Source organism: Dunckerocampus dactyliophorus, chromosome 5 (genome assembly GCF_027744805.1).
Source record: "Dunckerocampus dactyliophorus isolate RoL2022-P2 chromosome 5, RoL_Ddac_1.1, whole genome shotgun sequence".
In the NCBI taxonomy this organism is placed as follows: domain Eukaryota; kingdom Metazoa; phylum Chordata; class Actinopteri; order Syngnathiformes; family Syngnathidae; genus Dunckerocampus; species Dunckerocampus dactyliophorus.
Window position 1 is genome coordinate 15,542,944 of NC_072823.1, and position 27,945 is coordinate 15,570,888.

A 27,945-nucleotide genomic window follows, 5' to 3' on the forward strand; every position below is an offset into this window, starting at 1 on the left:
TGAAAACATCCAGGAGTTACTCTAGCATGCCACCCGTCTGGCTACACCTGTCCTGTCAAGGCGGGGAGCGTGTCAGTGGAGATATCTGCAACTTTCAGACAGGAGAAGGCCTGTCTTGATAGTGAAGAAAGAGGAGAGGTTTATTTTATCATGACTTGAGCAGAGGAGGCTACACCCTCTTTTCCTGCTTATGCAAATGATCCAACGTGGAGCGAGCAATAGTACTACCTATAGAGCCTCTTTCACACAGAGATGCCGCATCAGAGCCGTAACAGGCACAGTGTCTAGTGTGATATGTAAAAATATTAATATAAAACCGTATTTCCCAAGAAAAAAGTCTGAAAAAGACAAGTTGTCTTATATTTGGGGTCGAGACTGGTGCAAGCTAAACGTGAGGCTGAACGCTAGCTCTCAAAGTGAGTGATGCAGCCGCCGCAAAAAAATGGAGAAAAAAAGTGCCTCAAAGGTTGGTGGCAAGTTAGCAAACAACAGAGGAGGTGTTATGATGCTTATTTCAAAATAATAGTGATCAATGAAGCAGAGTCAGTTGTCCAGCAGAAAAGGTTTGTTCAAAAATGTGTTACGTCCAGGGACGTCTTAGTTTTGGGCCTCGGGGATACTTAATGAACAAAGAAATTGGTGTCTTAACCTATGAAATTCCCTTACAAACAGTTCCTCCTCTCGTTCGGGCTCTCTGCTATCTGTTGTTGCCTTTCGTAGAGAACATGGACACTGCAGAAAGGTGGCTTAACAGGCTGCGTGAAAGGGGCTCTAGTCTACACAAGCACAGGGGCAAGTGGAGCAAATGTGCAGGGATTATTCAACAGCTGCTTTCTAACTTCTCCTAGCAAAAAGGAACATATCAGCCGGGTGTATACCCTCCCCCCCATCCCCATGAGAAAGTCCACTTGTGTTTCTACACATTTTCTACACTCACATGCCTCGATAAGTCAGGCAACAACAAAAAAATATATACTGCTAGCCAAACTTGTACAGTGTTTGTGAACGCTTCCATCCACGCGATCCCTTCACATCCATCCAGACTGTCGCCATGGCCACTGCCATGTACTCCTCGCCTCGCCATGTGCATGTTAACGACTCTGCAGGTGTATGTCCATGAATTGGGGGCCTTGTCCTCTGAGAGACAAAACAGCCCTTACTTAGGTCCACACTTAATAGAGAAACCACTGGGGGCGGGGGGGGGGGACTTAAATTGTGCATGTGTGCAATTTGTGCATCCAGGAATGAAAAAAACTGAAGCAGGTTTGCATGCTTTCGTAATCCATACTCAGCACAAATGACCTCAGGTTCCACGTGGGTGTTTGTGGCAAACCTCTCACTGGTGTTACTGCTGGTCAGTGAACACCCCCCATATACATACACCCCTCTGATGTCTTGGGAACATCCTGCCTCACAATGTAGACTCCATCTCCCCACCCAAGGCTGTTTTTTTTAAGGTGTCATGCCTCTACTAAAAAACATCCATCCATCCATACGCTCACTGTAACAAAATTACTTGAACAATTCAACACAGAAGGCCATTGAACACCGTTTTTCTTTTGTTGTTGGTATTTTTTAAATTTCATCTTCAGGTCATTGGTTGATTTTATTTGTACTTTTCCAGCGGAAAGTTGTTGATGTCAGGGTGACAGGCGCTCCCACCTGTCCTCCCATATTCTTCCAAGAATTCTACTTGTGGGTGAGAGTTAGAAAATAAAAACTTCCGGACCTCGATTTTAATTTCATGCATTTTTATTTTTGAAAATTCCATAAAATTTGTCTATATTTCGTCCGAATTTACACTACCCTCCAATTAGGGGTGCGTGTATGTTACTGATTTTGTTTGTGGCATATAAAAACTGTGTATATGTTTTCTGATCATGCCTCTTAAAACTTTTGCTTTTTGTTTTCTTCCAAACACCCACGGTGTACAGTAGTTGGATGAGTAGTAGCACAAATAATCTGTGGCTTATTTGTTTCTACTTGAATGACAAAATGACAAAGAGGGTTGTTTTTTTTTTTTAAATCTGTAAATAAATCACTGGGTTGTGTTTTATATGTAAAAAAAATAATAAAAATCACACCATGTTGTCAGAATCCTTCACAAAAATGTTGCAAACATGAGCCACACGTTGTGATGGTTTAAACATGCAAGGGTGACGTCAGCGTTGATTAACTAACTGGTTATTTTTTTGTTTTTGTTTTTTTTAAAAAGGACTTGAACCTGAAAGGTTCCTGTTGGCATTGCTTAATATTTCTACTGCCTATTAAATTGAACTGACTGATGCCTCGTGGTGTTTAAACATGAAATGACACATTTGGAATATTCATGTCAAAAGTACAGGGTTGATGGATGCAACTGTGTGCCAAACCTCTGCAGATAAACATACAAGTTGTAAGGGTAAATAGCTACTATCACACGTTGTACAGTTTTTGTGTGTGTCATGTACAGGATTTAATGTGCATATTTGATATGCTAGGTGAACTATTCTTTGCTTTTTGGTTGTGTAGCTTCCTTTTTTTAAAAAAAAAAAAACTTATTTAATTGATTTTTTTAATGGTTTGTTGCTGTACATTACACAAGCGATGTTTTCAATGCTAATGAACGACGAAGAAGCCCAACCATTCCAAAGGATTGAAAGTTGCTATACATTTTGCTGCTTACAAGGACCCCATATTTTTGGTGTTTTTTTTTTTGTTCTTGTGTTGTGTTTTTACACATTGTGAGTCGTGCGTGAGGTACGTTCCTCCTTGTTTCCCAGGGTGTAATCTCTCCTCCTTCGGGCCCTCTGTGTAGCCAGTTGAAAAAGAGTCAAGGATATCAGTGACGTTAAGACTAGATAGTGGCGTTTGTGAAACAGCCATAATAGGGTTCATTATGGGATGGCGAGAAGGAGTGTGTTACCAAAGGCAATGAAGGGAAACGTGAATGTTGCAGTAATGCTGGGCTTGATAATGGACCTTTTTTGTAAAAGATAAATAAATAAATCCTACAACGTAAATATTGAGCGAGGAGGCGTGTTGCAGCATCGCCACCGTCTGTCCTCAGTGCAATGTCGCTCTCTCGATACCTCTCGTGCGTTTCTCCGCTGTCCATCACCATCAGTTGCCTGTTGTAGTGACTCCAGGATGCCCCACCCCCACACCCCCACCCCCGGCATCGCTATAATGTAATGTGTAAATAATAACTCTTGACTCAGCTATGGCCAGTACATTCTACTATGACCTCACAGTTAACTTTCAGGTGTCTTCTTGTTTGTCTTTCTTTACGTGTGTGTGCGCGCGCGTGTGTGTGTGTGTGTGTGTGTGTGTGCGTGTGTGTGCGTGTGTGTGCGTGTGTTTTCTGAGCAAACCAAACCAATCACTACACTCACCAAGTATTACAGCTGTACAGTTCTACCTTGGATTCCAACCACATGTAATGTAATGTGCTGGTCTTAGCTGCTCTGCTGTACCTTTTTATTACGGCATTATTATTATTTTTTTGTACATGTTTAGACAATTCTATGGTGACCATGTCCTATGCAAATATGAAAAATAACAAGATTGTCGAATTAATGTATGTTGTCATAACTCGTATGCATGGAATAGTGAAGTTTACATTTGGAAATAAATTCATAAAATATTGCAGCTCCAACTTGTTTGGTCTCATTTTTTTTGTATGCACACATTCTAACAAATAACGCATCATTTTTGATCATACAGTACAGTCGTCCCTCGCTATATCGTGGTTCGAATAGCGCGTTTTTTTCAAAAATAAGTAAAAAATGAATGCTCGTTTCGCGGTTGACTTGGCCTATTATTAGTCAAAAAATATTGAAAGACGAGTTATTTGTAGTATTCTGGTCGCTATAGACATGAGGTTAAAGTACATTACCTTTCACACTGCATGGAGGCTGGCTACTGAGCCAGCGGAGCCGAGCCGACATGCCATGGCTGAGATTGAAGGAAAAAAAAGTTCTCCTCTCAGTTCGTGTGGAAGTGGTACGTTTTTGGCTTCTTTGTCCTTCTTCCCCAGTCCATTTGAAACCCTTTCTTGAGTTTGGAATAAGTAAATTGGAGAAGCTAACGATTTAGCTCGCTAGCGGCGGTGGTCTGTTATGTCCCTACAGTGATCCCGTAGCCCAAGGGTGTCAAACTCAATCACACAGGGGGGCCACAACTCAAAACCTACTTTAGGTTGTGGGCCTGGACATTACCCACCTCCCACTCCCCCAACTTTGTATCTTTCTTATTCTTTATGCTGAAATGTTCAACACTTGTATGTTTCTGCATATTGAAAGCATTAAAACCTTGTTGTCTTTTTAAACAACATAACCGGTGAAGGAAGCACACACAAGCATCATCAGTGCACACACACACAGATGCTCGTTTAAAGTAGTTTATACTTGAGGAGTTGTTTATGCATTTTGAGGTCCGTGAAGGGAGGGCAAATGTTATTTTCCAAATAGTTCCGTGGGCCGGGTGGAATTGCAGCGTGGGCCGCAGTTGGCCCCCGCTCCTGAGTTTGACACGTGCCATAGCCTGTACAATGTGACGTAAACAAAGAATGTAAAATGACTATTGAGGTGTTATTTCATGTCTAAAGGGCTCTAATAACATTAAAACCTGTTTTTAGAACGTCATAGAAAGGTTTTTGATGCTCCAACTGCAAAAATATTCCATTTATTAATTTTGAATTTGAAAATTCACTTATCTGGAACCAATTAGCCGTGAAAAACGAGGGACGACTGTATACTTCCTTGTAAGAGGGAGAATTGTGTCTTCTAACCTAAATTAAACTTTAACCTGTACCGTAACACTTTATCGGAACCCAAACGTGAACATGAAACCTAACCCCATAACCGATCCTTAATCTGAACCCTAACCCGTAATCCATAACCCTCAAACCCTACCCTGAGACCAAACCCTAACCCCAAAACGTAACCGTAACCTGAACTCTTAACCTTAACACCAAGTCCATAATCGTAAAACTCGAACCTGAAAAACCCTAACCTAACCCCTAATCCAGGGGTTGGCAACCCGTGGCTCCAGAGCTGCATGCGGCCTTTTTGTTGTGGCTCCCTTCACAATGCTTGAATATTTTTGAACACCTGGAAAAATACACATTTTTGAAAAGAGTTAAAGAGTTAAAAATATCCAACTTTCTGTAAGGCCGTGAATGCATCATGGCTGAGTTCTGACCGGTGACTGGATGAGCGCGAGGAAGACGGGGAGACGGTGTTTGCCTGCGTTTGTTGAGACGTGACAGAAAAGTCTTTCTCCCCACGCTAAACTATATCCCCCCCAAAAAACAAACATCTCAGGAGAAAATTTAGTTTTTATTTCTGCAGGGACACATTCCTTTGTCTTCTCTGCCAGCGGCGCTGGCTTACTTACGTGCGTCTTAACAACAAAAGAGATATGGGAGATACGGGGTAATAACTATAAAAGTCATCTTAATTCACTAAATGTCCTGCAAAAAACATCAGTGAGGATAATCCATAATGCCGCGTATAGAGAACATACAAATCCTTTATTTCTAAAATCACAAATATTACAATTAACTGATGTAACACATTTTCAAACAGCTAAAATTATAAAATTATGCATAAAGCAAACAATAACCTGCTACCCAAAAATGTCATACAATACAGGGAAAAATTCAACTTACAACACTTATACGCGAGAACAACGCTAAAAACCCCACAGCATTTCAATAAGTGGAATTAAATTATGGAACGGATTGAGCAAGAAAGCACCAAGATGAGCGATTTTAAGAAACAATACAAGCAGTTGATGTTTGCAAAATATAAGGAAGAAGAGTCATGAACTGGTTATGTTATGTTTGTTTGTTATGTTTAATTGTATTTATTATTTTATTATATTGATTATTATCTATGACTACTATTTATTACGATTGTGGAAAAACCTGGACAATTATATACCATATTGTTACATTACCTTATCACTTTTCTATGTATTACAATAAATCATATATGAAATACAGGAAGTGAATAAATGAACAGCAACAGATGTGAAACAGATGGGGGGTAGGATTAAATAAGCTTTGCTTCTTCCTGCTCCTTTTGGACATGTGGAACTGTGACTTGTATTATGTGATGTATTCCACTGTAACTTGAATGCATGTCCAAATAAATGAAACCATTACCATTACCACATCTGTGATCTGACCCCTAACCCTACTTGAACGCTAACCCACATCCATAACTCTTGAACCTTGAACCTTAACACAGACCTTGACCCTACTCTAATCCTACCAGCAGGGGTGCACTGGGACAAATATTCATGGCTGGACTTTGTGGTTCAGACTAGCCCCACCTCACCCCCCATTAGGCGCCTCCGCTTGCTTATAAAATGAAAACTGTCCCGGGTTTGGATCGAACCTTTGCCTTGAGAGAGGGATGCGTGTACCAATGCACCAAAATAAACTGACAGCAAAGCGTGTGAAGTTTGCAATTTTATTCTCGAATTTGAGACAGAGCCTTGGACTGACTTGACACCGCACGGACGTGTCACGGCAGCAATGCGCACCCTTTGTGCATATGGCCCCTTTGCACAAAATGCCACCCTACCGCCCTGTGGATTGCGGGGCCCTAGGCTAAGAGCTTGTTCTGTGTGTTGGGAGGGGAGGCTCTGACTGTGCCAACTTGCCCCCACTGTTGTGTTGCGTCTGCAGCAGCCTGGGAGATTTAGTTACCGTAGTTACCAAGGCAAGGCGCAGCAATAAATATATAAATAAATAAACGGCCGTCAATCGGCCCATTATTGATTTTCCCACTGGTTAAAACTCTCGCTACTCCTGATGGCCCGTGCACCCCTGGATACCAGCACACTTACTAAGGCTGGATTTACACACAATGCTCCACGTGACCCACTTTCACAATTGTTGTATTTTACTAATACCAATGTGACATTGCATGGCATCATTGGGGGAGCACAAGAGCAATGAAAAAATGTTAAATAACATGACTGATTAATTAAAAGGTGTTTTTTTTTAAGAATAACTTGTTTTTGCTCTGAGGTAGAAACCGTCTCTCTACAAGGTCAGGTTGTGTACTTCCTCCTGAAAATTGTAAAACAAGTCATCTGTCAGACAGCTTCCTCTTTGCTAAAACGCTGCCTTCAGGTTTATAACATGCATGTTTTCAACTTGCTTCATCTTGCTTATTCAGTGTTCTTTGTCGAATTTGCTTTAAGGCTCTGTTTGCTTTGCTCTGTGGAGCACTTTTGGGGATGCTAGTGCTATGAAATGTGCTGTCCAAATAAATGTGGCCTCCCATGCCTCATTCAGGATTATATTTCATTAGTTCAAGCCGCCTTTTAGAATGACAGAGGAGAAGGGCGGAGTCCTCTCCTCCTGTGACAAGGCACAGTATTATTGTTACAACAGGAAGTACACCTTGTTCCCTCATTGCACCCATGCAAATATTTACAGTAACTGCGGGGGTATCAACAACAGGCGGGGCGTCACATTGCTCTTCCTTCCTTCTTGTGTTTCACGCCAGACTTGTTACAACTTTCCTATTACAGCATAGCGGACATCTAAAGTAAAAGTGCGTGTAAAGTGTGTTTCTTCTGCACCCCCACAAAGATATCTCAGTTTGGTCAGACTGCTACAGTACAGAGTGAGACAGGAAGGATGAGGAACATTTCGAATTGTGCTTGATGAGTTTGGTGTTCACCCAGCTTGTCTCCAGGCAAGTTGGACGAGGAGACACACACACACACACACGCACGCATGCACACACACACACAAGCTGCCACACTTGGCAGCGAAGCACCATTTGGTGTGCAATCATAGCCAGGAGCATCCATAAACAATAGAGCAGTGGCCTTCAATAGGCGACCCACGGGCCACAAGTTTTTCAGTTGGTCCGCCAAGCATCACTACTCATTATCAATCTAGAAAAGTGCAGATTCAACACAGCACTTCCTCCACTCTGTAGGGGGCAACAGCAAGGTGTATGCATCACAATGAATCAGCAGTGGAAGAACATGGCTCGCTTTTAAACAATTCTGTGGGGAGTACTGTGGGAGTATGGGGTACCACACCACCTAATTCATGCTGTTCGTTCCCTGTATGACCGATTTCAGACTTTGGTTTGCATCGCCAGCAATAAGTTGGACCCGTTTCCAGGGAGGGCTGGACTCCGCCAGGGCTGCCCTTTGTCATCGATTCTGTTCATTACTTTTATTTACAGAATTTCTAGGCGCAGCCAGTGTGTCGGCAGGTTCCGGTTTGGTGTCTACAGGATTGGGTCTCTGCTTTTTGCAGATGATGTGGTCCTGCTGGCTTCATCGAGCCGTGAACTTCAACGCTCACTGAATCCCTGATCCCTGATCCCTCCAGGTCAGGGATGAGATCCTGCCCCAAGTGGAGGAGGTGAAATACCTCGGGGTCTTGTTCACGAGCGAGGAAAGGATGGAACGCGAGATCGACAGCCGAAATGGCGCGGCGTCTGCCGTGATGCGGACTCTGCATTGGTCCATGTTGGTGGTGAAGAGGGAGCTGAGCCGAAATGCAAAGCTTTAAATTGGTAGGAGGACTCAGGGAAGACCGAGGAGACGTTGGAGAGTCTATGTCTCTCAACTGGCCTGGGAACACCTCGGGGTCCGCCGGAAGAAGCTGGAAAAAGTGGGGAGAGGGAAGTCTGGGCTTCCCTGCTTAGGCTGCTGCCCCAGGCGACCTGACCTCGGATAAACAGTAGAAGACGGATGAATGGAAGGATGAATGTCAAATAAAATGTCAAAATCCTTGAAAATAAAAAAATAAAAAATACAACATAAGAATATAGCTTTATTGATAGGTAAACTTTTTAAAAACTTGAATAAGCTTTTTCTCAAAAAAGATTAAAAAAAATAACGTACACTCCTGATCACAATTTTAAAATAATCTGTTTATCAGCTGGTCAATAGTTTAAGACCACAACCTTTAAAAGCCCAAACCTTGGCAAACATGTGGATTGTATGTCAGTTTGTGTCAGGTATTCACACTGTCAGGATCTCTTGATGGCAAAGGCAAAAAAGCTTTCTATCTTTGAGCACGGCTAGATTGTTGAACTGCATAAGCTAGGCCTTTCACAGCGGACCATTGCTGCAGAGGCTGGACTCAGACCTAATGAGTGACACTGGGAACATCGGGTGGAAGTAGGACTGCGAGGTTTATAGGGTGTCTTTCTTTATTGTGTGTCAAAAAATCCACTGTCAACAATGGGTTTCGAAAGGTCGGACTCTTCCTTGATAAATTATCCTCGAGACAAAAGTGACACCAAAAGCAACAACAAAAGAGAGAGCGAGAGAGACTGACAAAGTGTGTGATGAAGGAATTATGAGGCTGTTCAATTCTGACGCTGAAAAAGACGACTTGAGTGGTTTTAGTGCCCAGGAGGAGAAGGAAGACGGCGATAAATGACCTTTCTGGTAGGCTACTGTTTAACTATTAACAACTGTTACATGCACTGTCTTAGCTGTTTGGAAAAAAACATCTATTTAATGAAAAGGGTTTTTTAAAATTCTGGGTAACATCTTTCAGTGTACTAAATAGCACATGCTACGACGTGGACACCTTATAGACCGGTGTGGCCCATAAATGTACAAATCTTTTTTTCCCTTTCAATTTTAGAGGGTTCGGCCCATACAGTATACCGGTGCGCTTTATCATCCGGAAATTACGGTACTCATTATTGAGTCCTTTCTAAAATTTTATTTCTATTTTAGGGGGGTTTCAGGTCTTTTTTTAACCTGTGGTCTTAAACGTGTGATCAGCTGATGAACAGCCTATTTCAGTTTAATGCTTTTCTGCAAAAATTGCTGACTCAATTTTTTTTGTCTCACTCCCGTTTGTTTTGCATTTTGAAGCTCTACTTAGAACCTCCGTTAATTCTTGCAATTTTTCAACCAGTTGCTTGCCCTGGGGTGGGGTGATGTGCTCAGGGTCGGGGGGTGGCCTTGGGGGCAGGTCTGTTAGGGGGCTGTATTATTTAGTCCTCTTGATTACGGTCTTTATGGCCGTCATAGACTTTTGCTGATGTAGCACTGCTTGTTTTTGTCGTGCAATTGTTGTTGTTGCTGTTGTTCCTGTCGCTCTCTGTTTTGTCCCCCTCTTGACTCCGCACTCCCCCCAAGGTTTTCTTTTCTCTTTTCTATCCCCTCCTGCTCCGGTCCATCCTCTCCCAATTTGCGTAACAACAACACATCAAATAAAGTCAAATAAAATCTATATAACACTTTTCCCTGGCAGAGAAAATCTGTTTAGCATGTGAGGACATTTAGGTCAACAATACTATCTGCCCTAATGGCTGGACAAAAATAAATAAAAACATAAAATTAGGTTAGCTATTTCACTGATTTCACTTATTGCGGGCTATTTTGGGAACCGACCCCCGCGATAAACGAGGGAACACTGTATACCACTTTAGTCTCTGAAGATGACATTTTTCTTAAATAAAAAAAATCATTTTTATTTTTGATAGATTATAACTTTTCTCGTGAAAAAAGAAATCCTCCCTTTTTTTACAGATAAATGTGACTACTTTCAGTGTACAAGCGGCATAGAAAATGCATGGATGGGTGGATGACTACTTTCATCAGAGATTATGACTTTTTCGGTGGGAGAAATACAACTTTTTTCCTCTCATAGTCTTTTCTTTTCTTTCAGTGCGGCCATAATACTGTAAGTATTATCAAATGTGCAAATGTGTCTGGGCAATCATGATGAAAATACAGTCTGCTACTACCACCGCCGATAATCTTACTTGTACATGGTGTGTGGGTGAGGCCCATTCTCACAGGGTCTCTTCCAGTCATGTGATGATGACACACTTTCTCCTCCGTTGTTATGTGAGCAGCAGCAGCGAGAGCATCTCCTGCAGACAGGATGTGGGGGTGGAGGAGGAGGAGGTGGTTTGACTGATTTATGTCTTCACTCACACCTTTTGGGTTTTATCGGCATCTACTACAGGCGAGCACAGTCAAGGTAAAACATCTGTAGGTAGCTGCAGCAGCCTAACAGTGTGGGTAGCACAAGTGCTTCTCTGAGGTGAGTGGGCAGCAAACACACAGAGACTCTGTGTGTGTGTGTGTGTGTGTGTCCTCTCCCACCATGCCACTAGGCCACCCACTCTCAAAAGCTTAGATTTTGGAGCTTGGCACTGGCTGAGAGCGAGGCTTAGCTCTCCAAAAGGTCATGGAGGCCAGCCTGCAATGAGAAGCAGCCATCTAAGAGAGAAGGAGGCGGTTTAGAAATAGTGCTTCCTGTTTTAATGTCTAATAGAGCTCTTTGTTCCTCTACAGATAAGGGTCCCTAATGTGAAGGACAAGAAGATGGGAGGAGGGGAGGGTGGTCCATGACAGAAGACAATGCTCTGTCTCGTTTACAACACACGGACAGACAAGACCCGCCCACCAGCCCTCGTGCTAGTGTGTGACATCACGTGGATGCTTCAATCCTTTACAATTATTACAAGCTGCAGACCACATTGCTGATCTGAGGCCCCTTCACCACCAACCCATGACAGGAGAGTTGAACCAATGCCGTTGTCCGATCACAAGACTGTACACTCATCTCACACACACACACACACACACACACACACACACACCCACACCCACACACACAGTCTCTTCATTCTCACTCCACCAACTCAGCCCTGCTGCTCCTGTTTTCAATAATTAGAATAATAAATAGTTGACTTACTTTCAATAGATGAATATGAGCGTTATAAGCAATAGCAAGTCAGCCAGTTGGTGGCATGTCGGCCATATTTGTGGCATGTGCTGAAGCTTACATTTTTTTTTAGGATTTCCAGAAAAAGCGTCATTCATTTTCATAGATGAAATGCATGAAAGTAGCATTTTCTAACCCTTTTCATTTTTATATTACTTGAAAGGGTGTCCTTTTCAAGTGAATGAGATGTACAGGTAAAGATCACATGAACTACTTTGTAAGGTCGACCATTTTTGTGGCGTGTGATGCTGGTAACATTTTTGCTTTATTGAAAAAGTCACAGTTAATTAATGAATGATATGAGAGTAATGCTGTAACCACTTTTGGCAACTCTTTTTTTGAAGTAAAATATAGTGTTTTCATTCCAGCATGGCTCAGGTGGTAGAGTGGTCGTGTCCCAACCTGAAGGTTGTCGGTTCGACCCTCCGTCCTTCTGTGATCACGTCGAAGTATCCTCGGGCAAGATACTGAACCCCCAGTTGCTGCTGATGCTGCGCCATCAGTAGGTAAATGTGCTAACAGTGTCAAAGCGCTTGGAGGAGGAAAAGCGCTATACAAGTGAAAGGCCATTTACATATCAACCATATTTGTAGACTATGATGGAGGACATTTCTTGCATTACTTGAAAAAGTGGTATTCTTTTGAATTAATTAATGATATCAAAGTAACACGCTCTGGCCACTTAACCACTTTAAAAGTACAGCATAATGGATCATTTTTTGCCAATATATGTTCTCGGTGTAGCATAACATGATAGAATATTTAAATATATGATATGAGAGCTACAACGAACAACGAACAATTTCTGTTTCTAGACTGTCATGTAAGTTAGTTATACCTAAACGAAGTTCTAAGTTATTCACACCGTAAAGAGAACACATGAAATACATATAAAATATTGCGATAAAAAGATGAAATATAAGAACTAAATGAAAGAGTAATAAGAGGAGTACAACTCCTTACTTTTATCCCTGTATCTGTCTTGCATACTGTAAGGGACATTGCAAGGGTGGGCGAGACAGGCTTAGTGGGACATATTGGGATATAATCTGCCGAAGGTGCTGACGTAGAGGGTATAAGATCACTTGCAGAACTAAAATATCTTCTCCAAGATCTCCCTGTAAGAGTGCACAGATCAATGACCCCTCCAGCATTCAGTAATCTTTATCCTTAAAGATGGTCACGACAGTCGAGTGGTTAAGACCAAAAGCGCCGATATTGGTGGGTGACGTTCGTTTTCGTTTCCATGGTGATGGCTTTTCTTTTCTTTGGTGCACTGCCACTTGGACACGTAATGAAGTGTAAAAAGTGAACTACTAAGTGCTGTCATTCTTTCTCAGTGTAGCCGGCAGGCACACACTGTATTCTTCTGGTTCTCAAGCGAGTCTTGTGTTTACAAACCGAAATTAAGTTTGTTATTGTTTGTTCATAAACACAAAATGTCATAACACGGAAGGTCGTAAATCGAGGACCACCTGTATATGACATTTGTGTTGCAGGTAGAATTTTTTTCTTGACCGTATGAAAATGATCATTTTTAATGAATTAAAGCTATGAAAGTATTGCGTTCTGACACTTATCCCATATCCACTTTGAAACTAGGGTAAAAAAAAACAAACAAAATATAGTGTTTTCGGTGCGTGTCAGCCATATTGCAGGCCATGCTGTATTTGTTTCGCATGACCTCAAGCTAACGAATCAGTCTTTTTTTGTTTATGAATGGTATGGAAGTAGTATGGTCGAATAGTGTCAGTGCAACATGCTTTTTTCATTACCTGAAAATGAAGAAAGTGATATGTTCCCCATCACCTTAACAACCATGGAATTAAGGCAAAATATGTTTGCAAATTGTGCATGTCGGCCATGATTGTGGATTCAAATTTTTGTGGTACTTGAAAAAGTGACATTCGTCCTATTTTATGTGAAATAAAACTGAACCACTTGATCAAAATATATAAAATAAAAAAAACTGTAGCATTTTTCAAAAGTCCTTTCGCCCGAAGACAGCTGGGATAGGTTGCCGCATACCCGCGTCCCTAAAACGGGTGGATGGAATTTTCAGTGCATGTTGACCATATTTGTACGGCGTCGTTCCTTTTAATCATTGCTATGAGTTGTAAATCTCCCTGACATTCTTTTTTGGTTAATTTATTTAGTTTATTTATTAATGGCAAAAAAAAAAATGCCCGCAGAATTTGTGGAATGTGTCGCAGCACGCCGCACGATTTGCTCGGACCGCATCGCTGCTCGGCGTGGCTCATGCAGCTGAAAAATACTGTAGCTGAGTTCACATATCTTTTACCGATTCCTACTTAATTATCATGACATCATGTTATCGCCTTGCAATTTTCTTTGAAGATCGTAGCACCAAGTTTTGATGGATTCAAGCAATGATGTGTCATTTTCTGGTACAGCCAAAACACAGCAAGACACTGCAGTACACAGCTCTGTTAGTCACTTCTAAAAGTCAAAGCACACAATTGAAAAACAAAAGACAGAGACACATGACGTTTGTAACAATAAACTATTATTTTTTTCATATATACATCTGTACCTAATGTGCAAATCAATAATTTAAAGTTGTGTAAAAGTCTTAAAGGAATACAAAATCATATCTTACAGTCCTAACATGGTGGGCGTCCAAGAAGGGGCTTGGGCGGGAAACAAAGAGGAGGAGAAGGAGCGACAACGCAGTGTGGACAGGAGAGACAGAAGCGAACCTCAGTGGACATCCTTGGCCAGGACACACTTTTGTTAAGGACAGCATGGTACATTGTTATCAGCAAACAGCATCACCAGAACAAACGGCAACACAAACACGTCTTCTTTACAGTCGTCATGTTCAAATGAGCAGAAAGCACTTGGAGGCCCACTGATTGGTTAAAGCACTGATGATCACAAAAGGCTTGAGGTGCTCTGATAGCAGCAGGTGCTTCTTGAAAACATGTGGACGAAAGGACGCACACTGCCAAACTGGACAGGAACGTTTAGTGAAAGCATGACTGCGAGGCGCGTGAGAGACAGACGGGTGGGCGGGCCTACAGGGGCGGACACGTAGAAATCACACTTCGGACAAATACGCATCGGCTCTTGCTCTTACTACCCACAATTCTTCTCAGCTAAGACATTGACCAATTAGGATTATTTAACAGGCAACTGAGAGGGACACACCACGAACACTGCATATTTGAGAAGAGCTCCATTGTTCAGTGTTTGGCACAGGAAATTCTTGGAAAAAAAGCCACTTTTGGGAGTCTAATTGTGACTCCATCGCAGAACAGAGATACACTCAACAAATGTCACATGGTAACCTAACCCAACATTGACCTATATTGCGTATACATTGGAATTCCTGTAGTTGAAATTAGCTCCCACTGTGACAATTTTTGACAATTTACAGGACACAGTTAACCTACAGTATCTATATATTGTTGGTGCATAGACAAAATTGGGAGAGAGTGTAGCAGGAAATCACCAATTTATTGCTTTCGAGGTGAATAATGCTCTCCCCTTCCACTTTCCTTTGATTGCAAAAACAACTGGAAATTTGAAGACGTGAGCAGAGGTATTGCATTCAAACTGATTAGCTTCAAATGCTTGGTGAGACTGAAATCTTTTCTACAATGAAAAAAGAAAAGCTTTCCCTTACGACATCACAAAGAGATGACTTTTACTCTAAAACAAGTAAAAGACTAAATGAAATTTAAAAAAAGAAAAGCACAATAATATGTGGCCAAAGCTGCTCACCGTGTCTGCTTCCCTCATCTTGCCTCACAAGGAATACAAGAGCATTCTTTAACAAAACAAGTCAAAGGTTTGCCATGGTGTTGTTGTGGATGCAAAGGGGTGGTGATGGCTATGCGGGCCTCTGCACTTTGGCCTCCCTCTCCCTGCGTTTCAGCTCCTCCCTGTAGCAGTAGGAGCAATAGTTGTCCGTTTCGGGCCTCCCGTAGAAGGAGCAGTTGTCCCTCTTGCAGCGGCGCTGCTGAAAGCAGTACAAAGGGCTTCCAGAGCTCCGCCCTTTGGTTTTGTCTTGGTTGAGCCACGTGTGAGACGAGTTGTCCTCGTCGGCGAACTCCAGGCAGTCTTGAATGTCTCCCGCGTTGAAGCCGTTAGTGTACGTGTGGGACTTGTGTTCGGCGGGCATGTTGTAAGACAGGGTTTCCAGGGTGTTGGTGGTGCGCACGCCCGACAAGCGAGCGGGGCTGTAGCTCTGCGACGACAGAGTGCGGTTTTGCTGCGGGTAAGTGGCGCACGTTTTGAGGGTGCCCACCACGGGTTTGTAGGGGTCTTGGAAGATGGAGGGCTGCATGTTGACATCTTGTAGGTGGATCACACTGTGCCTCTGGATGGGGGGGGTATGGCTGTAGTGGGCGGACACAGGGACGGGCCCAGGTCTCTTAGCACCAAAACTGGGGGACGAGTAAGGCGCGGGAGCGGGGTGGGGGACGTGGTGGGAGGATATCGGTGGGGTGAGTGGAGGGACTGGGAAAGAGACATGAGGGGCTGCAGGGGTGGGACTGTTCCTGCCTTGCATCTTGAGCCCCACGGGGGGCTGCGAGGTGTAGGTGTGGTGGGCCAGGACAGGAGAGCAGCTCTCTGGGGGTGAGCTGTCCGATCGCTCCCTCTGGAAGACGCTCTCATGCTCGGGCTTCTTGGCAGCCACCTCGCTGGGGGCGGGGGGCTTCTTCTCCGCCTCCTTCCTCTTCTGTTCCTGCTCCTGGCTGAAGCGCTCCTGGGCGTTGGTCAGGTAGTAGCTAATCATCTCCTCGTGGAATTGGTGTCGGTGGCTGGTGAGGAGGAGGCCCGCAAAGATGAACTTGCGCTCTCCCTGCATGGCGGCTCGCAGGATGTTGAGGCTGAGCTTGACGTCCGTGCTGTATTTCCAGTTTTCAAGGCTCTTGTCCCCCGAGACCCTGCCTGTACTGTCCGTTCTGTCCGTGGGGGAGGAGCTAGCGGGTTTATCTCTATCTGTAGGGGAGGGGCTTGTGGCCTTCTCCGATGATGTAGAGCTGGCCGACTGGCCCGACTCGTCCTTGCTCCCTTTGGTTGTCTTTGAGTCCTTCTTTTTTGCCTTTTCCGCTCCGTTCTCCCCGCTTCGACCTGAGCCAGAGTTGGATTTGTTCATTTTGCCGTGCACAAGACCCCCCAAACCCCCCATGTTCTTCTTTAGCTTGATTCCCAGTGTTTTGCTAAAGCTACCTAGCTTGTTGGCTACAGAATCGGCCCTGTTCTTGTCTTTGTCTTTGCGCTGCTTGTCTTTGTCCTTGTCCTTGCTGGCCTTGCCGGTGTTGACGTTGGAGTTGCTGCCAACGGACTCGCGGTCAGAGTCCATGGACTCGGCCAGAGACTGCACGTCTTCGCCTGCAGACGCGGTCGGAGACTCAGGCTGAGCCAGGGGAGCCTACAACATGAAACATGAAGCAGGAATGCTTCAGTGACATCTACATAATAATTCACAATTCATTACATCTTCTCTGAAGCTATGTTAGCCTTGACAGAGAAGACACAAGTCCAAATAAATAAACATACCCTTGTTTCAGATGGAATTCGGATCCACGTTACATTCATGTAGTTGTGCAAGAGGTTGAGTTTGGCCTCCAGAGACAAGATAAGACTGCAGAAGGAGATGGAAAGGTCAAGCACTAGTAGTCATGTAACAATACACACAGTGGAACCTCTCAAATCCAATGCACCTGAGGTCATACACTTCAGAAATGGACCAAACATTTCTGAATAGTATGAACCGCCGACATATGCATGACATATAAGACTTCAGCAGAAACAACTCTGTCAACTGTGGTTAGCTTTTACTTTGGCATTGGTGTGTAGGCATTGGCCGGTATGAGGTTCTGACAGTATGGCAACCTGGGCAAAAATATCACAGTTTGACGGTTTCACTGTTTTCTAATTACAGATCTAAAATGCGTTATTTTGAAATATCTTTATTGAAAAGAAGACAGGGAAAAAAAACGTCTGTGTTGAACACTCATTTTTAAACAATAACATAGAACACGATGGAAGCGGAACATTATGATTTTAAATAAATAACAAAAAAATAACTAATAAATTATAAAGAAAATGCAGTTCTTAATGCAGTCTACGATGGCGAATCCTTCGAGTCATGCCACAAGACCATAAATATTTTCTTACAAAAAAACAAAAAAAACAAAGCAGTGGCACAAAAAAGGTCACAACTGAATTGTTGGATTGTGTATTTTTATGAGTTTTTATTCATTTTCGGGGTCATGCGATTGTTGCTAGCAACTGTTGCTAAGTGGTTGTTGCTTGTTGTTTGGGGGAAAGTAAACGGTTTATATCACTTATCCTCGCCTTCTGTCTCATTCTGAATCACATCTCCACATTTGGTGACCCTTGACGTGAGTAATATGTCCACCGACAGCCATGACAGCGTGGAATGACGACACGTGTGCTTTCATCGAGTCTGCCAGCTAGCGCTACTGCACATGCAAATGCAGTACAAGGAAAAATGTTGTAAATCTTGAAGTAAATCTTCTAAATGTGCATCCCTTTGAAGGAATCCACCACTTGAGTGCAATGTTTTCACTTAATAATGCTAATTTAGTCATTTAGTCATTCATTCATTTTTGACATTTGCGACATGTTAAGTTATATAATATTCAGGTTAACATATCGAAAATGTACTTAAATAGTGTTAGGTACTTACACATTAGATCAAGCCATGTGAAATACAAACTAAATCATCTTGCCCCCCCTCGCCGCTTGATGCTAACGAGGCAGCTAACGTCACTGCTATGCTGCTATGTCATGGTGGTTAAGTTGCCGACTTTTGGCAACACATCTCATGCCCGTGGTTTCAGCACATCGAAGTTGAGTTCCAGCGGCGAGGAACAACACAGGACCTGACAAAGAATGTCCACATAGTGGCTGCGTGAACCTCTACTTTCTCCCAAACCGTAGGACGTACGACGGGATGACGGACTATTTTAGCACTTTTGAAACCGTGAGATTTTCATACCGTGGTATACCTTGAAACCGGTAACTGACCCACGCCTAGCTGTGTGCATCACTTACTCCAAAAAATGGACCCTCCATGAGCATCGTGTTTAACATCAACATATTAAAATGTCAAAGTTAAAGCAGTGGTATATTGAGTATTTTTATACTTATGTGACCACTAAGAAAGCACATTATCTGGGGCATATCTATACACATCTTCATATTGCTCCCTGAAACAGACTATTTCCTATTCAGAAAATGGTTGGAGGTCGACCAGCATCCCTGAACTGACTGTGTCCAACCTTAGATGTTGTACAACACATATACAGTACAACATTTAACTGCAGGATTCTGCTTATTAGGTTAATTAAATAGGAGTAGTTCTCCCCCCACATCACATTTATGTCATGTTTTCTGCATGCACGGTTCCCATTGTGCCGCTATGGAGGATAACTTTAACCCCCGGCCTGTCAGGAATGTGAAACAGAAAACCTTATATAAACGCCTTCCTAAACTAATAGCGGGTGTTGCTACTCCAGAGAGGCCGTCCCTGGGAAACCCTCAGGATGACTGACAACCCTCAGAATTTGTTCTATTCGTGCTCATGCTTTGAAGTGATCGGAGCCAGAGCTCATAATCTGACTTAAATCCCACCCCGACCCTGCACCCACTGCTGAAAACTTGGCAAGTCTTTGACTTTCTCATTGCAGTGAATTTCTTTGGAAATCAGCACCTTTTTGTGTTATTGGCAAGTGAAATGCTACTGTACGTGAGACTTACTTGGCTAGCTTGGTATTATCGTTGTCGTCCCTGCCCCACTCCCAGTCCCTGCCAGGGTCCATGGCGAAATGGAGGGCCAGCAGCTTGTGCTCCGAGTCGGTCAGCGGGATAACAGCTAGAAGAGAGGACATTGTCAGGAGATAAGACATTTAGATTTAGAACAGAAACTACAGAAGACCGCCAGACCTTGTTCATTGGATGAAAAATTCAGAATTTATCCTAACATTTCAAGAGAAAACTTGTTCTACAATTTGAACAAGGATGCAGAAGTCCTATTCAAGGACCTGGATGACTGAGAATATTCACAGGCATAATCCAGTACCCAACAAATGGACAATACAAGGACGCTTTCTCAGGGTAGCGGTAAACTCTTTTGCAGGGTAAGATTAACGTTCGAACTGAAAGAGGAATCACTGTGTTAGCAATTTTCGCTATTACAATACAACAACCTATACAACTATACTATACAACCTGCATAATTTGGATACATGCTTCCAGAAAAAATCAGTATTGTTGCTGTCCTGTGAAAATATAGTGGAATCTCAGTTTTCATACGCCGTTTTTTGTAGGGTTCGGTTTTCAAATTATTGCTAAAAATATGTCTCGATTTTCGTACACCGTCTTGGTGCCCCGAACAAACTAGTCCATTTTCCCGCATACATTCTGCAGCATCAAGTGCCCAAACAAAACATCGATGCGTTGGTACCTCAGTCTCTGTGAAGAATGCATAATGGTTCTTTTAGAGTTGGGACACTATAGACAGAGGAATCCTTTTATCATTTTTATTATGTGTGTGTGGGTGGTGTATTTGTTCTTAGAACACACACAGAACAATGAACAACTCGTAACTGTCGCCTTCCTTTCTCTTAATAATGGTTGGGGAGGCGTTCAGGTACACTAAGTATTTATGAGTGTTAGACAAATCTGTGCTTTTTAAAAATACTGTATTAAATAAGGTTGCAAAAAAGTTGCAAAGGCCAGAACTTTGATAAAGAAGGTCGGAACAGACTAGAGTGAAACAGTGTCCGTGTGACTCTTCCGTCCACTGCCTCCGTCCCTCCACTCATCACCGTGTTCACCAACAAGTCTTCAATAAAAGCAAAAGTGATATTAGTCATATTTAGTCATCCATTTCATTTGTCATTTATATCCTGTATATTTTGCATTGTTTTCTGCATTTAAAAGTATAATTATTCTCTGTTATACGTGTTTTGTGTTTATATTTTTGGGTGTCTGGAAAGGATGAACTGAATTGACATTATTTCTTACATGAACAATTTTATTTGTTTTTCGTCTGACCTTTTGGAAAGAATGCATGACTTAAACCGAGGTTCCACTGTACCACCTGGTATTGTGAGCCTTTTCCTGTCATTGAAACCGATAGTACATATTGAGATACAGCGCAACCTCAAAATTTGGAATTCAAGCAAAATGTGTTGGAAAGATGGTTATAAAATCTGGAGTTCAAACCTAAAACCTAAAGCCAAACCACAAGTAATAATTCAAGTAATATAAAACATTTTTATGCGACAGTATTGCCATGAAAACACCTTCCTTTTCCCTCTCCATTACATGTCTTCAAAGGTCTAGTAGTTTTGTTTCATTTGATTGCATATTGCTATACAGCTACCTTCTCTTTAAACTGACAATTCAGAATGTTGACATGTTACTTCAAAGACTGCACACCATGCATTCACACGTGTGACAGAGGTGACAAGTGATGCCACAGTCAAAGAACCAAGAATGGGTGTGACCTGTAAGATTATCCAATCTCGCTACGCGAGAGGAGCAATTACAGTAGAGACACAACATAATATAATGCTGACTTAATATCTAAACTGAGCATTATTATTTTTATAAAGACAAGTTTTTGATGCGTTTCTTATACTCAATCAAGTGAGATTGTGCTTATGTCACCTTAAATATGTTGTGTAGCAGGAAATCGGAGCAGTTGGAGAGGCAAAGCATACCTCCTAATGAGGCTTTGAGGAAGTGAGTGGTTTTCTGACTGATGGGGGAGGTTGTATAAGTCGGTTTCATAATTGAGCACATTCAGATATAGTAGCGTGTGATAAGAGGCCAGATGATTTCATTCATCCTACACTGATAGGATCAGCTCCTCGCAGGCAGGAAGAGGACCTCAGTGCTAATCACTGGACACAGAACACAAAACAGACACCCACACCCTCGCTTCCTGTGTCGGGAGCCGCCCACTGCACGTGCACAGCGTGTTTGTGTGCATGCAATTGAGACTCTTTTTTGCTCATGTGACAGATCTCCTTGGACTAGAGAGCGCAGGGAGGTTTTGGGGGTGGGGGCAGCTATCCACATGACAGCAGAGAGACGCAAGCTGCACAAGTTGAGAAGGCTTCACACAGATGGATGATGCAGTCTCCTCCCACTTTGCTCACTTCCTCTACAGCCAATTGGCTGCTCCTCTCTGCAGGCTTCACAGCGACACGGCAACCGCCCCTCTGTTGTCCCTGAAGACAGTACGGGTCAAAGCGTTTGCACTGGCATCCTTTTTAAGTGCGCTTGTGTATGTGACAAGCGTCACAACAGTGGTGGGACACGCACTGTGATGACGCCTCTCCAGCCTGGTGCAGGGTCACAGCCTCCACACATGCATTAGCACATTTAACGTGATCACTAAATTGGATCTGACACCACTGGCCGCGTCCCTTCTAGCTGAGTAAATATATCACAAGGAGTACAGCTGCCTATTAGAAATCTGGCCACAGATGTCAAGGTTGGTTTGCACCATACGTGCATGTGACACCAGCTAGCTAAAAATGATGTGGCTTAAGTGTGATGATTGAAACTGTTCACAGAAATGCACAGAGTAGGAACAGTCACAAATATACAGGAAGGTGAACCAGCTTGCTCTCATGTCGGGGTCATGCTGCAGGCAGGGGAGGTTTGTCAGGTGGCGTCCTGGCTCCTGCAGCACAAACGCAGCTGTCCTAATTTCTCGCCTTTCCAAAGTGCTGCGTGTGCTATTGCTGCCACTTGGACGGCGGCCAGATTCCGAGATTGCCAACGGAGCTCCGGGGGACTAAAGTGTGCTGTAATGTATTTACTAGCCCTGCCGGCAGGTCCTTGAATGACCGATTCCCACAGCGCATGCAAGGATGACATCATAGTCCTTGTTGCACATAACAGCCTTCTTCACCTTGCTCACTTTGCATCCTTGCTTCAAGTAGTCAGCAGAGGAGAGGAAACATGAGTGTCCACTACAAGTAAACAGCTATTCGAAAGCTCCAAAAATGCCACAAAATAGAATTATTAGGGGTGTGGCAAATACATGCATTTGTATTCGGATCGAATCGGTACGCAGCTGTACTGAACTGAAACCTCTGTACCAATTTCCCATTCGGAAAACATTTCAAGTGATGGACAGGAAGTGTACATTCGGTGCTGCGATGCACTTCTACACTTCTACTGAACTATATTCTTATTTTTTATTAGCTTATTTTATTTATAGGCAAATTACTTGCCCACATATTACAATTGCATTTGCATGCTTAAAACACAAAAGCGAAGCAATAATGTTTTTTGTATTTTGTTCCCTTTTGTTCCCTTGCTGTACCAAAAACGGATGGATGGATAATGCAATTTGGAGTTCAACCAAATTTTCTAGAAAAATGTCTGAAAAAAGTATGAATTTAAGAGTTCAATCCATCATCATGCATCTCTTTGCCTTTTTTAGTGATGTCACCAGAGAAGGGTACCAGTGATGGCAAGGACAAAACCTGTACAGTGTTCCCTCATTTGTCGCGGGGGATAGGTTCCAAAATTAGTCCGCAATAAGTGAAATCCGCGAAGTAGCCAACTTCATTTTTTTTTTTTTTTTTTTACAATTATTATATGTTTAAGACTGTAAAACCCCTCACCATATACTTTATATACGTTTCTCAGACAGGCAATAACATTTTCTCAAATTTCTCTCTTGTTTAAACACTCTCAAAAAAGTTCAAACCTTCGTTTGAATTTTAATGATCAACTACAGGTCGGACACAAGAAATGATCAAGTCACTCACGCCTATTTCACTCGCGTGACAGTGCCTTTTCGTCCTGGTGCCATTCTGCTGTACTGTAGCGTTGTTGTATCCTTGTTAAAACATATTGCTTTCAGTACTCCTCTTGTTGCAGTCCTCCTCCGAAACACAGATTCATTTACAAGCGAGCAAGCTAGCAATGACACAAGAGACATGGCAGGGCGGCACGAATGAGATTGATTGACAATAATCTACAGACAATCAGGACGCAGAAAACAATGGGCGGTGCAGACAGACAAACGAGACACTCAACTTCCCACAATGCAATTCTGTAAGAGCATTCACAGGCTGTAATAAAAAAAAAGAAGCACTAAAAAAATTCAGCGAAAGAGCAAATCCGTGAAAAGTGAACTGCAATAGAACGAGGGAATGATAACCACAGAACAGAAAATGGAAGTTATTGCAACAGAGGAATGCTGCACAGTCCAATACATCATCCCTCCATTTTTTACACGGCTTGCCCTCATTAGAGTCTTGCATGAGCTGGACCCTACCCCAACTGACTTCAGTGAGTTGCTCAGTACAACATGAGCAATACAATTAAATGCCTATTATGTGACGTGTTCTCCAAACCTGCTGACTAAAAACATATCAAGAGAGTCAAAATTCGAAGTTGCGATAAACAACGTGCTTATTTTTTGTGTGTTCAATTGCCGGCACATAATAAAAAACATGCACAGTCATTCCTCGTTTATCCCGGTTAACTGGTTTAAGACCCGACTGTGATAAGTGAATTTCCGTGAAGTAGGATATAAATGGAATATTTTTGTAGTTGGAGCATAGAAAAGCTGTTTACGACCTACTACATATGGTTTATAACATTATTAGAGACATGAGACATGAAATAACACCCCAACAGGGTTTCCGCTACATGTAATCGATTGTGGCGGTGCTCCACTACAAAATAAGGGACACCTTAAAAATGATTGTTTCTTAGTTGTTGTTTTTTTTAACTTGAAAACAATTTAAAGTAATAATTTGGTATGAATGGATATACAGTATATGCTATATAGATACATACATAGATTATTATTGACCACAATTAGTTTGAAAACTATAGCCTGTAAAATGTCTAGTCAATTGACAGCGTGTCACATGATAAGCCTATCGATGCCAGCGTGTGTGATCGCTCACGTTTCAATCTCATTCCATTTTCTGCCATTTTTGTTTACATGCCTGGCTGGCCGCATCTAGCTAGCTAGTTTTTGTCCCACTGGCGAGCTACGAGCTACGATCATCGTCACAATTTACTTTTACTAAGTGTCACTTAACAATTTTGCTCTCTTGTTATCATGATGATACTTATGGCTTGTCTTCAAAACATTAGTTGTGTGTCGAAGTTGTGCAACAGAAACACGTAGTGTGTACAGCTTTAGACAGTGATGCTATCACACGGGTCTCCAACAGCTAGCTGCTGATGTTGAGTAGTTCATCAAAGAATATTTGCTTCACATGTTAGTATTTTTATAAGTGTTCTATTCAAACATGACAGCTGTATTTTTTATTTTATTTGAATAAAGTAAGACCAGTGTGACAAGACTTAGTCACAGAAAGAGTGCTGACATAGCGTTCAGGATTGAGTTAGTGCAAACAACAAATGAACCTCTGAACATGTTCAAGATATAATAATTTTACCCACTTAACTTTGTGTGTGCGTGCATGTGCATGTGATTAACTTCCTACCACTCTCCTGCAGTCTGGCAGTCTGGAAATTCAAACCACATCCTTGTTTGTTCTTAAACCTGATTTGACATTAATAAATGCATTCAATGCGACAGACTCTGTGGGAAAATTTGTTGTCAGGCTGGAAATGATATAATAATAGTCACGATTGTTGAATACTTTCAATGGAGACACATTTTACTCAACACACTCACTGAAAATCTTTATGCTTGAAAAGCATAAAAAGCATTTAAAAAAACTTTGCCTAATGTAGGCCAAGAATACTTAAATGTACTTAATAATACGACACGACAATACAACACAGATAATTTGACCAAGCAGAAGCTAACATAAATAGCTTGTCACTAAAGCATAATGACTTGACCAGAGAAGCTTGCCAGCAAGGTGTCTTAAAGTTGAGTACTGTTACTTTATTTTAGCTTTATTCGATGGTTGTGAACTCTTAGTGGTATGGCAGGAATGTTAAAATGTTCAAAAATGTCTGAATTTGAATTTGGAACAGACAAATTCATTTTACACTATTTCAGGGAACATTTGCTTGACATTAGAACAACTTGGAAGTCAACCAGTGCCACAGAACTTTGGAGGTTTGTGTGTGTGGCTTTTGGTAATGCAAACTCAGCAGCTCAAGTGTCGTACCCAATGTCTTGTCTGTTTTAGTCACAGCAGAGGACAAAGTGCACCCATTATAAGTTTTGATTCTGCAGCGCAACTGAGCCAATGTTTCCTCTGTTCAAGAACAATTTGTACTATCTGGAAAGTTCCTGACTTTGGTCAGTGCACAGCTGCACATTTAAAGGGTCTAGTTCACCAGCAGAGTAAACAGCAGTCGCACATTTTAACCTGAACTGAGCCTCTCGCTGCAGATTTTTAACAACGGAACCCTGGCGGTTTAATTCCACCCGTATCCCATTTGAAGCAACACATGAAACCACAACAAGTAACGTTTTAATTCTGATTGCCATGTTGATTCAATTAAGCGGACAGCCTGGTGAGTAGAACACTTATGGTGCTTTAATAAATAGAGCAGTGAAACCTAGCCAGAGCTGGTTGCTTACATGGCTGTTTTGTAGGTGGTCTTTATGTGTAAAAGACAGCCTTTTACTTCATTCAAATAGGAGATGGAGGGATTCATGCGGGCCTGCCAAAGAAAATCTCTAATGGGTTTGAGAGCAGGGCTGGAAATAGAGTTTTCCAGTGCACCAGTTGCTCTCAGTTTGACCACAGGAGGACAGGCAGGCTAATGAAAAGGTACAGCGAGCAGCGCCTGCAATATAGAGTTCGGAATTTGACTCCACATCTTATCAACATTGAGAAGAATAAATGATCAATGAATTATTTTAATAGGATGCGCTCCTGTTTTGATGCCCGTTTTGTATGGAGCAGAATAATGCGACATAATGTTGTTCGGGTCCGAAACTCACTCGACAGCGCCTCTGCTGGTGACAGGCAAGTAGGGCATTTCGTGTTGCCTCAACAATGATGAATTCCACTCATTCAACAGAACTCTCACGTTTAATATTCACATCTCTACTGCAGATGTTGGTCTTCATCACACAGCAGGTAAAGAAGTGTGTGTGATAACCTCACATGGAACAACACCTTTTATAATGAGGGATAAAAAAAAAGCCTTGATGTTCTTGCAATGACCCCTCAGCGGTGGCCCCTCCCTACCATCGAGCAGCCATGCGAGCAGCCCGAAAAGACTCCAGTAGCAGGATGTGCCTGTGCAATTTAGAATCAAGTTACTGGGAGGGACCCTGCTTCAATCCTCCGCACAGAGGGGCTGAAGAAAAGAGTTAGTATTCCCAAGCAGCCTGTGGCACCTGCACACACTCATGACCACCAACAAAACCTCTGATGCGCTTTGCTGTGGGTGTGTGTGTGTTTGTGCGTGTGTGTGTCTGTGGGTGGGTGGGGGCAGACTGAGAGCAAGCCTACACCTGAGACATCCACATACAGTGGCCTGCCTGTCAGAAGAGAGCCTCGGTTTGTTGGGGGCCCAAAGCAACCAAGGACCCTGCCCATATGTGGTAATGTGTTTAAGGGTTTGCTACTCTGCTCTGCCCTAATTGGCAGCGGAGGCTTTTCTGTGTGAACTTTTCCGCGGTTGACCTCTTGGATCCCTGGCATCCAGTCAGAAACGTGAGCCAAAATCGCAATATTTGACTATTTTTCATAAACAAATGAAGCCACTTCTCACAAAACTGACAAAACACAAGAGTGTCATTGCTGTGTAATGTGATTCCACACATGACTTAAGTTAAAAGTGTTTCCATAACATCCTGGAGAGACACTGCAGTTGAAATGTTCCCAGCACAGAACTTGATGTACCAGAGAGAAATAGTGCAGTGATGATGTTACAACAGCTTCTGTGGACCTACGCACCATCTAGTGGACAAAACATAGAAACCCACACTCAATCAAAATGTGGGTGCTGAGTGGGTAATGACTGTGAAGCGTTTTTGATTTGAAGTGCTGCTGGCAGTAAACAGAATTGCTACAGGGTAAGGAACAGCAGCTTTGTAATCATGTCTGCCTGCTAGTCTGGAGCAGTCATACTCTGACTTAATAACTAGGTTGCTGCTTCTATGCTGAGAATAGGCCGGCAATGGAGAAGCGGTTAGCGCAAGCGTCTGTAGAAAGAGATGACGGAGAAGCGGTTCTGGCCGGCTGCCCACTTAAATGACATGCGAGTTCCACCCACTGAGTCAG

The 27,945-nt window shown here is 42.6% G+C and overlaps 1 protein-coding gene across 3 annotated transcripts in view; it reads right to left on the reverse strand.

Annotated features, from left to right (window-relative positions):
• Positions 1-14,246: 14,246 nt before the first annotated feature.
• The window catches only part of otud7a (OTU deubiquitinase 7A), a 41,007-nt gene continuing 27,308 nt past the window's right edge, over positions 14,247-27,945 (reverse strand). For all 3 annotated transcript variants that reach the window (XM_054776671.1, XM_054776670.1, XM_054776672.1), the window contains 3 exons: positions 19,490-19,604; positions 17,261-17,345; positions 14,247-17,132 (listed from right to left, as the gene is read on the reverse strand). In XM_054776671.1, coding sequence (XP_054632646.1) covers positions 15,585-17,132; positions 17,261-17,345; positions 19,490-19,604 — 1,748 coding nt within the window. In that variant the 3' untranslated portion in view covers positions 14,247-15,584. The remainder of the gene's footprint in view (positions 17,133-17,260; positions 17,346-19,489; positions 19,605-27,945) is intronic.